The sequence below is a fragment of the Pseudophryne corroboree genome, chromosome 7, assembly GCF_028390025.1.
Source record: "Pseudophryne corroboree isolate aPseCor3 chromosome 7, aPseCor3.hap2, whole genome shotgun sequence".
Taxonomy (NCBI): domain Eukaryota; kingdom Metazoa; phylum Chordata; class Amphibia; order Anura; family Myobatrachidae; genus Pseudophryne; species Pseudophryne corroboree.
The window spans coordinates 490,274,890-490,286,603 of NC_086450.1; the positions used below are offsets into that span (position 1 = coordinate 490,274,890).

General features: G+C 49.4%; 1 protein-coding gene across 1 annotated transcript; it reads right to left on the bottom strand.

Moving 5' to 3' along the window:
• Positions 1–2,578: 2,578 nt before the first annotated feature.
• On the bottom strand, positions 2,579–4,117 carry LOC134944419 (protein kinase C theta type-like). The gene has a single exon (XM_063932998.1). It carries the CDS (start codon positions 4,115–4,117, stop codon positions 2,579–2,581), a length of 1,539 nt encoding a protein of 512 aa, XP_063789068.1.
• Positions 4,118–11,714: the final 7,597 nt, after the last annotated feature.

Sequence of the window (11,714 nt, forward strand, 5' to 3'; positions counted from 1 at the left end):
GGGTTTTTGTTGGTATTATTAGCCACTAGTCCCTTCTCCTGTCGTGAGAATGTGGTTCTATGTGACTAACATCTACCATCTCTTTTACCTGCTACTGCATTGGACTGGTTAACAAAACTGAGCTCCAGTGCCTGGAGGCGGGGTTATAGAGGAGGCGGTGCAATGCATCCTGGGAACAGTCAAAGCTTTAGCCTGTTGGAGCCCCCGATCAAGATCCAACTCTACACCCCAATGTTATTCCCTGTGGAATCCAGTGTACCTCGCAGAAAGAGATTTAACTATGGTAAGTTTTCCATAAATCTCCTTTTCCCTGTGAAACTCAATGTACCTTGCAGAAAAAGAGTTAACCATGGTAGGTCTACCAAAACTCTTACTATTTAGTGTGTGTTTTCTGCAAATATGGCTGGCAAAGGTTTTTACTTGTAAAAATTGTTCAATTAAGTTTACACAGACTTCAACTGATATATCCTTATATTGTGAAGAGTGTTCTCAGGAAACGGCTTCACAAGTTACTCCCAGTGCAAAGGACACGGCTCCAGGTTGGTTATCCACCTTTACCAGGGTCATGTCCAATATCTCTTCGGAGCTGGCTGCAGCCAGGATGGATAGAGCGGATTTTTGGGTGCACACACTTCAGGCTTCTGAACCCGCCTCGGCTCAGACCCTAGCAAGGCCGGTCGAAAGGTTTAGCATCGGCAATGACATCTGCCAATCAAACTTTAGCTTGTGTTTCTCAGCCGGTGCCTAAGAAACATCAATGTGTTACAGTCATACGACTCTGACAGTGATATGCCGCAGCTGGAGGAGGATGAATTTGTGCAGGAGCCTGAGAAACACACGGCTCAGGAGGACGACACCGGTCCTCAGGGGGTTGACGCGCTCATACTGGCGCTACGGGAGGTCCTAAAGATTCCTGATTCGCATCCTGCAACGACCCAACCTTCGTTCTTTAGACTGAAGCTGAAGACTTCAGCCACTTGTCCTATTACACGTGAGTTGGATACCCAGTTCGCTGAAGCCTGGAAGAATCCAGATGCAAAGTTTCAGGAAACAAAGAGACTACTTACCACATATCCTTTTCCGTCTGAGAAAAGGCAACTGTGGGAAACTCCACCCACAGTGGACCCGTCAGTGTCCAGATTATCCAAGAAAATTGTACTCCCAGTTCCACGGGCTATGGCTCTCAAGGAGTTGAACAGCTGTATAGGCGTTTTTGCTAATTTAACACAATGTGCATATATGTGTGTGTATATCAGCCGCTGTGTGTGTGGGTGCCAGGCCGATGTGCGTATATGTGTGTGTGTGTCAGGCCTCTGTGCGTATATGTGTGTGTGTGTCAGAGCACTATGTGTGTATATGTGTGTGTGAGAGCCAGGCCGCTATGCGTATGTATGTGTGTGTGTGTGTGTCTCAGGCCGCTGTGCGTATATGTGTGTATGTCAGCCGATGTGTGTGGGGGTGCCAGGCCGCTGTGCATATATTTGTGTAAGTCAGCCGCTGTGTGTGTGGGTACCAGGCCACTGTGCATATATGTGTGTGTGTGTCAGGCCACTGTGTGTAGATGTGTGCATGTATGTGTCAGGCCACTGTGTGTATATGTGTGTGTGTCAGGCTGCTGTGCATATATGCGTGTGTCTCAGGCCGCTGTGCGTATGTGTGTGTTAGGCCGCTGTGTGTCAGGCCACTGTGTGTATATGTGTGTGCCAGGCTGCTGTGCTGTGTGTAATGTTACTGGCATTAGGAGGAGGTAGAAAAACATTTGCTGTCGGCTCTAACAATAATCTACTGTAAACCTGTGTGTATGTAGCAAATAAAACATTGGGGATTTTGTCATATTTTGATCAAAACATTTAAGCTTGCAGCGCACATCAGGGGCCCCAACCATTCTGCTAGTCTCTACACTAGCCTATATGCTCAGCTCACCATTACATTGCAGTTACATGTACTCCCCTCCTAGCTACAGAGTGGAACATCTATACAGAGCTGGCGTGTGAGCCGCACCTAATTAGGCCTGTCATAGCCTTAATTGTAAGCTGCCATGATAGCACTAGGCAAAATATTTTCAAACAAAAAAGAAAATAAATATGCCCACACTAGGTGTTACCCATATTGTACATGGTACCAGCTGCGTGGCAGTATTAATGCCATATATTTATATAAAACTGAAAGACATTTTATGTGGGCTCTAACAATAATATACTGCAAATCTGTGTGCATATAGCAAATAAATTATAGGGGGTTTTATCATGTTTTGATCAAAATATTTAAGCTTGCAGCCCACGTCAAGGGACCCCAATATCCTGCAAGTCCCTCACCTGTCCAATATGCATTTAGGCAGCAGGTGGTGCTTCTACCGGGAGCAGGCGGCAGCTGGTATTGCTACTGCCAGGTTGAAGAGGCAGCAGGTGGTGCTTCTACCGGGAGCAGGCGGCAGCTGGTGGTGCTGCTGCCGGGATGAGGAGGCAGCTGGTGGTGCTTGTGCCGGGAGGAGGAGGCAGCTGGTGGTGCTGCTGCCAGGATGAGGAGGCAGCTGGTGGTGCTTGTGCCGGGAGGAGGAGGCAGCTGGTGGTACTACTGCCTAGAGGATGATGCAGCGGCTGCTAGTTTGTTTTATGCAGTTCATTGTTGTCCACATGTCACTGGTAAAGGAGAATCCTGTGAACAGGCTCTCATCCTCTGCAGATATTGCAGATTCTGTAGGTGAGAGCAGGTCATCCATCGGTATAGCTTCAGCCATTGTCACTGGAGTAGGATACATGGTAAATGGGGGAGTTATCCTACCGGCCTCTAGTTTCTCCCAGTTTATGGACTTGAAGAATGGATGACATGTGATGTTACTACAGCGATTCAGTCTCTCCTCTGGGTCTTTGCATAAGAGTCTTTCAAGGAGGTCCCTAATCTCTGGATGGAGATTGCTCGGATAGCATGGAGCATCATGCATGATAGACAGCGCAATCTTGGTGGTATTGCCAGCATGAAAGGGGTATACTCCAGTAGCCATTTCAAATAATACTACCCCGAATGAAAAGAGATCTACCATGTAGTTATATGGGAACTTACAGATAATCTCTGGAGCCATGTAACGCAGAGTCCCAGTTTTTCCTGAGATTTTCTTATCGCCATGAACATTCATCACAGAGAGGCCAAAATCTGCGATTTTCACATGGCCAGCTGCATCCAGAAGTATATTTTCTGTCTTAATGTCTCTGTGGACAATGCCTCTTGTGTGCAGGAACTGCAGCCCACAGAGTATTTCTGCTGCAAAAAATCTGGTAGTAGGAACATCAAATGGGCCTCTGCTCCGTATTAATTGGCAGAGGTCTCCACCACTCAGGTACTCCATTACAAAGAATACATGGCCTGGTGTGTGGAAGGCAGCATATGTGTGCGGGAAGAGGGCACTCTCCCCAGTTATTTTCATCACCTCTTTCTCTACACATATGGAGTTTTTCTTAATGCTGTTCACTACTTTCCTTTTTTCTATTACTTTCACTGCCAGACGCTGTTTGTTGGTGGAATGGGACGCTAGGAACACCTTCCCGAAGCTACCTTCTCCAAGTTTTCTGTGGAACGTCAAACTGGCCAGAAAGTGAGATGCAGCTGATGTCTCTGGGGTGCTGGCTACGGATATCACACTTGCCCCTGCTGATCTCTTCCTTTTGTGGTCAGTTTCCTCACTTGTGTGAGTTCTCTTTATGCCCCTCCGTCCAGATGCCTGGGGTATGATGGGCACGCTGGGTCCCTCGCCTGGGCTGTCACGATGTTCCTCCACTTTCTTTTTCTTACATGGTCCACTGTCCCCTGTCCCGTCTAAGGGTCTTTTAGTGGCCACTCTCTTAAGCATGTTGTCCGTTCTGCCACTGCTGGTCTTTCTCACCTTCCTCATATTTGGGGACTCATCTGAGGACTCTCTTTTTCTCTTATTTTGAAGAGACTTTGATGCTTTCTCAGATGACTGGTTCTCCTCACGCACCTGAATGTCTCCTGACATTATGATTTTGGAAACATCTCCTTTCTCCTCACATCCATCCTCCTCCTTCTTCCTCTTGCTAGGAGCCGCTAGCTCCTTTGTAGCGGACCCGTTGTTATTTGGTCGCTTTCTCTTTTTTGAACTCATATTGTCGAAACAATACAAAAATTTTGCCAAGGGCAAAGAAAAGCAGCTTCACACTGGAATAGGTGAAGATACACTAATGGAAATGAGGTTCGTGAGCCCCTGAGCCAGCAGCCAGTGACATCACAAAGCTTCGTGACATCATCAGCAGCATTGTGACATCATCATCAGCTGCTGTAGGCCCAGTGTCACTGCCTGCTACCTGCTGTCCCTATAATATAACCCAGTTTAATGTAAGAAAAGTCACTAATAACCTTGGTGCTCTCGGATGAGAATTTGTGGGGCCATTATTGTACTTCCTTTTCCCTGGTAGAGTCAGGTGATAGTAAATACTATATATTATATTACCTTCCAATATTTGTTATTGAACCAAATAAGCCCTGCAGACTTATTTTTACACAGATTAATAAATTATAATTATTATGCAGTAACAGACAGGAAATAGCGTCAGTCCGTCAATAATGTATGTGGGGGTCTTACTATCTGTAGAGTAATATATGTACGTTACATTGTCAAATTAAAGTTACATTTTATTTCTCCCACATCTGCCTTCACTTTTATTACATGAATCATTTAAAAATACTTATTTTAATAATACACGTTTTTCACGCAATATTGATCCGCCAAATAAAATTCAAATGTTACTTTAGTAAAGACCATTTATTAAAGGACCACTAAGCCTAACCTATAAATCTATCCCAATATGGAGGGTCATTCCGAACTGATCGCACGCTGCCATTTTTTGCAGCGCAGCGATCAGGTCACTACTGCATATGCGTATGCACCACAATGCGCATGCGCGTCGTACGGGTACAAAGCAGAACGTTGCTGAGCGATGAATTTAAAGAAGAATCCATTCATACAGCCGATCGCAAGGAGATTGACAGGAAGAAGGCGTTTGTGGATGGCAACTGACCGTTTTCTGGGAGTGGTTGGAAAAACGCAGGTGTGTCCAAGCGTTTGCAGGGCGGGTGTCTGACGTCAATTCCGGGACCAGACAGGCTGAAGTGATCGCAAAGGTGAGTAAGTTCAGACCTACTCAGAAACTGCACAAACTGTTTTTGCAGAGCTCGGCTGCACAGGCGTTCGCACACTTGCATAGTGAAAATACACTCCCCCATAGACGGCGACTATGCGTTTGCACGGCTGCAAAACGTAGCTAGCGAGTGATCATCTCGGAATGACCCCCTTTGTTCTCTATGATCCCAAGAAAATTGGGTGTCCTGCTTCAAAGCAGTCTATTGTCCGCTGGATCAGGGGATCAGGCTTCTATCCAGCATGCTTACTCTATGGCAGGATTGCCGGTTCCTAAAGTACAGGCCCACTCTACTAGGTCGGTGGTTTCTTCCTGGGCGACTGCCGGGGTGTCTCGGCTTTACAGCTCTGCTGAGCAGTTACTTGGTCGGGGTCGAACACGTTTGCTAAGTTCTACAAGTTCGATACTTTGGCCTCTGAGGACCTTCAATTTGGTCAATCAGTCCTGCAGGAACCTCAGCACTCTCCCACCCGGTTTGGGTGCTTTGGTACATCCCCATGGTACTAATGTGGACCCCAGTATTCTCTAGGACGTAAGAGAAAATAGGATTTTAATTACCTACCGGTAAATCCTTTTCTCGCAGTCCGTAGAGGATACTGGGCGTACGCACAGCGCTTCGTGTTTCCTGCTCTGTTACTTTGTTAAGTATTATTATTGGTTCAGCTGTTGCTGTTTGGTTAGCATGGCTTTCCTCTTGGTTGTGTGTGCTGGTTCATATCTCACCACTGTTCTGTTACATCCTTCCTCAGGATATGTCCGTCTCCTCGGGCACAGTTTCTAGACTGAGTCTGGTAGGAGGGAGGAGCCTGTGCACACTATTGATTTCTTAAAGTGCCCAAGGCTTCTAGTGGACCCGTCTATACCCCATGGTACTAATGGGGACCCCAGTATCCTTTACGGACTACGAGAAAAGGATTTACCAGTAAAATCCTATTTATTTCACCTTTGTTGTTCCTGATCAGGGATTGCTGCGAGTGTTTCCACAAGAGTCCTGTGCAGCAGTCAGCCTCGTATGACATAAGCCTCTCCAATCATCCTGACTCCATGTAACCGGCAATGAATGATTGTACCGGCACCTGCCGTTTTCCATCCTTGAGACTGAGGAGAGAAAATCTGGTCAACGTTGCAACATTACTACTTATATAGGGCCTGGTAATGCAGTGTGTATGGCCAGAGAAGAAAGGTGAAGCCTGATGAAGGATAAATGAGGTTAGAAGGTGACCGCTGTTGGTCTCTGTGTGTGGTCATCTTTTGACGTCATTACCAGGCTCCTACAATGCCACTCCACCTAGTTATAGACTGACCACATCCTGGTCCCTCAGCACTCGGGCCAAATCTTTGTGTCCAGCTGTATAGAGATGTCCATAGAGCTCTGGGAAGCAGTAAAAGCGCTTGTGCCCACAATTGTTTTTCCAGTGCACTTTCTTTCTATTAAGGAGGATATTCAATTAGCCGCAGTAAATTCCTATGGCTTGTGGACCCCCCTGGGGTGATATTCAGTTGACCCTGAGGTGCGGACGGTGGCAGCACTTATCTGAGTTCTCGTTTCACTTGCCAGAGGCAGGCGAAAGATAATCCCCGATAACCAATCCTATCAGCCTCGTTTTTTTGCAAAAACACATAGGTCCGATAAAATAACAGGTGATATAATTGAATTGCTCAGTGCGAAACATCGGGTAAAAATCGTGATAATACTCCTTTTTTCTTCTTCTTTGCAATAAAATTTAGCAACTGAATATGCCCCTAAATCTTATGTCTACTGTACTCCCAAGTCGCAAGAACATGATAATGAGATATCTTTTATTTAGAAGCCATACAGTCATGGAGCGCCCCTAGCTTTCAAATGTAGACTTTTGTATGAAACACGTATGACCACTCGTGAAATCTACAGACATATCAGTGTGATAGGGATGATTAGGTAGCGGTCTGCTGTGCAGGAATACGCTGTCCCATGGTGCCTCGTATACCCCTTCTGTCTGTCTCTCCACAGGTGACATGTCCCATCACGAGGTGCTGAACGTGGAGGGTGAAGGACACAGCGTCATCCTGTGCGGGCACAGTCATTCGGAGTGGGGATACCAGAAGGATCTCTGCGCTCAGGTCACGGAGGTTCTGGAGGGGAAGGTGGAGGTTGTTGTGTCAGAGGCAGGCTATGACCCAGAGCCGGCCTTAGGCATAGGCAAACTAGGCAAATGCCTAGGGCATTTGGTATGCTTAGGGGCACCAGCAGCTTCTGCTGATTAAAATGATATGCAGCATGCCTATATTCTGTGTGTGACTGCGGCTGTATCTGCATACGAAATGCTATGTTGCAGTGTAGTCCTGGAAATCACTGTAATGTAGCAATTCATATGCAGATATAGCCGCAGTCGCACACAGAATATAGGCATGCTGCATATCATTTTAATCAGCAGAAGTTGCTTGTGCATCCTAGCCACATAGTAATGCAAATAAGATGCATTTTCATAAACAAAAGGCGCCCGATGTTAGCAGAGCTGCCAGCTGACTCATGCCAGGCATCTCCTGCAGAACTAGCGGCGTTGCTAGGGGGCACCAGCCAAAATATTGCCTAGGGCATCATATTGGTTAGGGCCGGCTCTGCTATGACCCTCTGTGGCTGATGTGAGGAACAATAAACCAAGGACGTCTGCTGTGTGTGTCTACACAAGTTGTATAATGCATAACATACCTTTCATAGGAGCAGAGACAGACTCACATTAGAGTCCTTTACACCTCATTACGTCTGAGTTGAGTTTTTGTTATTAAATTGTTATGCGCAGATTACATAGCGGTTTAAGGAGGATCATCCGTAATCTTCTTCTGCTGGAGAGAACGTCAGGGGCCTCACACAGGAACGTAACATTTGTCACATGGAATATGGCGCGGCCGCCATTTTCCCAGAAATTTGTGTGCGCAGTCGCCGGAAGCATTGTGTGGCCACCATGTTCCCGGAGACCAGCGCACATGCAGTAGATTTTGGCACAGTGCCAGAGACTACTTGAAACTGCGCCAAGGAGAGAGGGAGGGGCCTGCATGGAAGCTGCACACGGCTCCCTCCCTTATCCTGCCTCTGCACTTACTGTACTGTAACAGGTAACAGATCCCGCACCGGACGAGAAGCGGAGGCGCAGCAGCAGCGTTTTAAACTTGGCGCCAATTTGGCCGCCAATGAGAAGCGCCAGACGCGTTGTTTCAAATCCGGTGCCCTCCGCAAGCCAATCACGGCTCGCGGGGTGACGCCCAATCACAGGCAGGTGCAGCGAACCAATCGGTACTTGCCGTGTCATAGGCCCCGCCCCCGGCGTGTGAAGTCAGACGCCGCTGGGAGGAGAAGAAGACAGGAGGGCATGCTGAAGAGCGGCGAAGAGTCGGGCGCTGCCAGGAAGAAGACGCAGCGGATGGAGTTCCTGAGGCCGCGGAAGAGGCCTGAAGACACGGGCAGCACCAGAGAAGATGTCCTGCGGCTGCTGGACGCAGAGAGTCGACGGCGGCCAGGACGGGCCAGCTGCAGAAGAGTGAAGAAGAGTGCTGGAGAGGTCACCAGGGGTGGGAAGTAAAGAGCTAATGATGCTCCCCCTTGGTGCCTCTCCCACCGGGTCAGGTAGGCCCTTCTAAGGTGCCACTGCTACCCCCACCCCTACTCCTCCCTAGACCACCAGGGATCGGGCACTAGACCCGTGGGGGACAGTCTGGCCACAGGCCTGTGGCGCAGCAGGCGGGCACTAGGCCTGAGGGGTAATATCAGGCATTAGGCCTGTGGCTATATTAGAGGGCATTAGGCCCTAGTTCAGTTGCAGCCGCTAAGGATATAAGGTGAGCCTGGGCATTAGGCCAAGGTCACCCAACGGGCCCAAGTTAGGTGGGCGCTAGGCCCGCGAGTAAAGTCAGGCCTCTGGCCTGTGTTCATTTAGGGGAGGGGGGCATTAGGCCCAAGTAAGGGAAGGTGGGTAGGCTGCGTGGCGCCCCCTTCTGGTAATCTGAAGTAGGTAATTAAAGGGACAGCACCGTTGTAATTACTCGCACTGTTATTGTGATTCGTGATGTGTGTTTCCGTGCAGGGCAAAGGTTGTTAAGTTTGTGTCTAGTTTTGTTGCCCCACACACACACGGTTAGTTTGAGGGCTCTGCTGTTGTTGTTGGCAGTGGCGTAACTAGGGGCCCGCAGCCACTGCAAACGCTTGGAGGCACGCAGGGCTGCGGTGCGGGGTGGTCTTCAATATGCCGGCTGTCGGGATCCTGGCACACAGTATACCGGCGCCGGGATCACGACAGCCAGCATACCGACACTTATTCTCCCTCTGGGGGTCCACGACCCCCCTGGAGGGAGAATAAAATAGTACCCGCAGCGTGGCGGCGAGCGCAGGGAGCCCGCAAGGGGCTCATTTGTGCTTGCCACAATGTCGGTATGCCGGCGGTTGGGCTCCCGGTACCGGTATGCTGGTCGCCGGGAGCCCGACCACCGGCATACCATACTACACCCGCGGTGCGCCCTAGCTGCCGCCACTGGTTTCTGCTGGGAAGGAGGGACACGGAGGGCACAGCGCGCGCCTTTCCTGTGTATCCCTCCTGGGTCTCCCGCGGCAGCGGCGTGTCTACTAAATGAAGTGCCGGTTCGTGAGCCAATCAGAGCTCACGAACTGGCACTTCATTTAACACTCCGGAGACGCAGGAGGGATACACAGGAGAGGTGCGCGCTGTGCCCTCCTTCTCGAATCGCACAGCAGCGGGGGAGCCCGGAAGGGTTTATGTGTGGGGGGGAATGGTGTACCTGGCACTGGGGGAGCATATTTGGCACTGGAGGGGGAGGCATATTTGGCACTGGGTATGGGCACATTTGGCACTGGGAGAGGGCATATTTGGCACTTGGGGGGGCTATTTGGCACTTGGGGGGCTATTTGGCACTGGCGGAGGGCATATTTGGCACTGGGGGAGGGCATATTTGGCACTTGGGGGGGCTATTTGGCACTGGGGGGGCATATTTGGCACTGAGGGTCATATTTGGCACTGGGGGGTATATGTGTACCTGGCACTGGGGGAGGGGGCATATTTGGCACTGAGGGTATATGTGTACCTGGCACTGGGGGGGGCTATATTTGGCACTGGGGCATATGTGTATCTGGCACTGTGGGGGAATATCTGGCACTGGGGGCATATGTGGCACTGGGAGCACAGCCCTAGCAACAAGTATTACCCCCTGGTTACAAGCACAACACCTAGCATGAAATCCCTGGCAACAAGCATTACCTCCTAACAGGGGCGTCAGAACACTTATAGGTTGGTGGGGGGGCAAGGGGCAGTGCCACCAGGGAGGAGGAGACAATACTATGGAGACGAACAGTGGCGGAACTAGCGAGCGGTGTCCCAGGTGCGACAAAATGCTTTGGCCCCCCCCCCCACATACCATCCAAGTCTACCCCCTCACCCTTGGAGAGGATCTGGTGAGGGGGACCTGCTCAGGGCCAGAGAAATGGATACCTAGCGACAGTGCCATAACTAGATATTTTAGTACTGTGTGCAAGAAACGGCATCAAAGCCCCCCGTCCATGCAAAACTGGGGCAGTGCGCACCATAGGCGCGCGCAAAAAATATAAGGGCGTGGCTTCGTGGGGAAGGGGTGTGGCCACAACATAATACCAATTCATATAACGGTGCACAGTAGTCTCCATTATTAAAATTACACCGCACAGTAGCACCACTACACCAGGTAGAGACCCTTTTACATCTTACGGCAGACAGATTCCCCTTGTTACACCTTACGGCTGACAGCGTCCCCCTTTTTACACATTATGGCAGACAGCGTCCCCCTTTTTACACATTACAGCAGACAGCATCCCCTTTTTACACATTACGGCAGACAGCATACACTTTTTACACATAATGGCAGACAGCGTGCCCTCGTTACACATAGCGGCAGACAGTGTCCCTCTTTTTACACATTACGGCAGACAGCGTCCCCCTTTTTACACATTATGGCAGACAGCGTCCCCCTTTTTACACATTACGGCAGACAGCGTCCCCCTTTTTACACATTACGGCAGACAGAGTCCCCCTTTTTACACATTACGGCAGACAGAGTCCCCCTTTTTACACATTACGGCAGACAGCGTCCCCCTTTTTATACATTACGGCAGACAGCGTCCCCCTTTTTACACATTACGGCAGACAGCACCCCCCTTTTTACACATTAAGGCAGACAAGAAAGAAAGAAAGAAAGAAAGAAAGAAAGAAAGAAAGAAAGAAAGAGAAAGAATGAATGAATTATACTTACTGTCTCCGCTGGCAGTCAGGCTCCTCGGGCAGCTTCTTATAACAGAGATCCCGGGCAGGGGAGAGGGAGGTGGAGGAGGGAGCCGCAGCAGCGCTGTGGTATTGGTGGAGGTGCTGCTGCTGCTGTCCCTGTCCTTCACCATAGGCTGTTCTCCACCGCTGTGTCTGCTTATTTTTAAAAAAAAAAGGTGTATACAGGGCTTATTTATCAAAATGGTAAAATTATAGACAATGGCCCTCATTCCGAGTTGATCGGTCGCAAGGCGAATTTAGCAGAGTTACACACGCTAAGCCGCCA

Excerpts from the sequence above, each read along its gene's own strand:
- LOC134944419 (XM_063932998.1), bottom strand. The coding sequence starts at position 4,117 with ATGAGTTCAAAAAAGAGAAAGCGACCAAATAACAACGGGTCCGCTACA.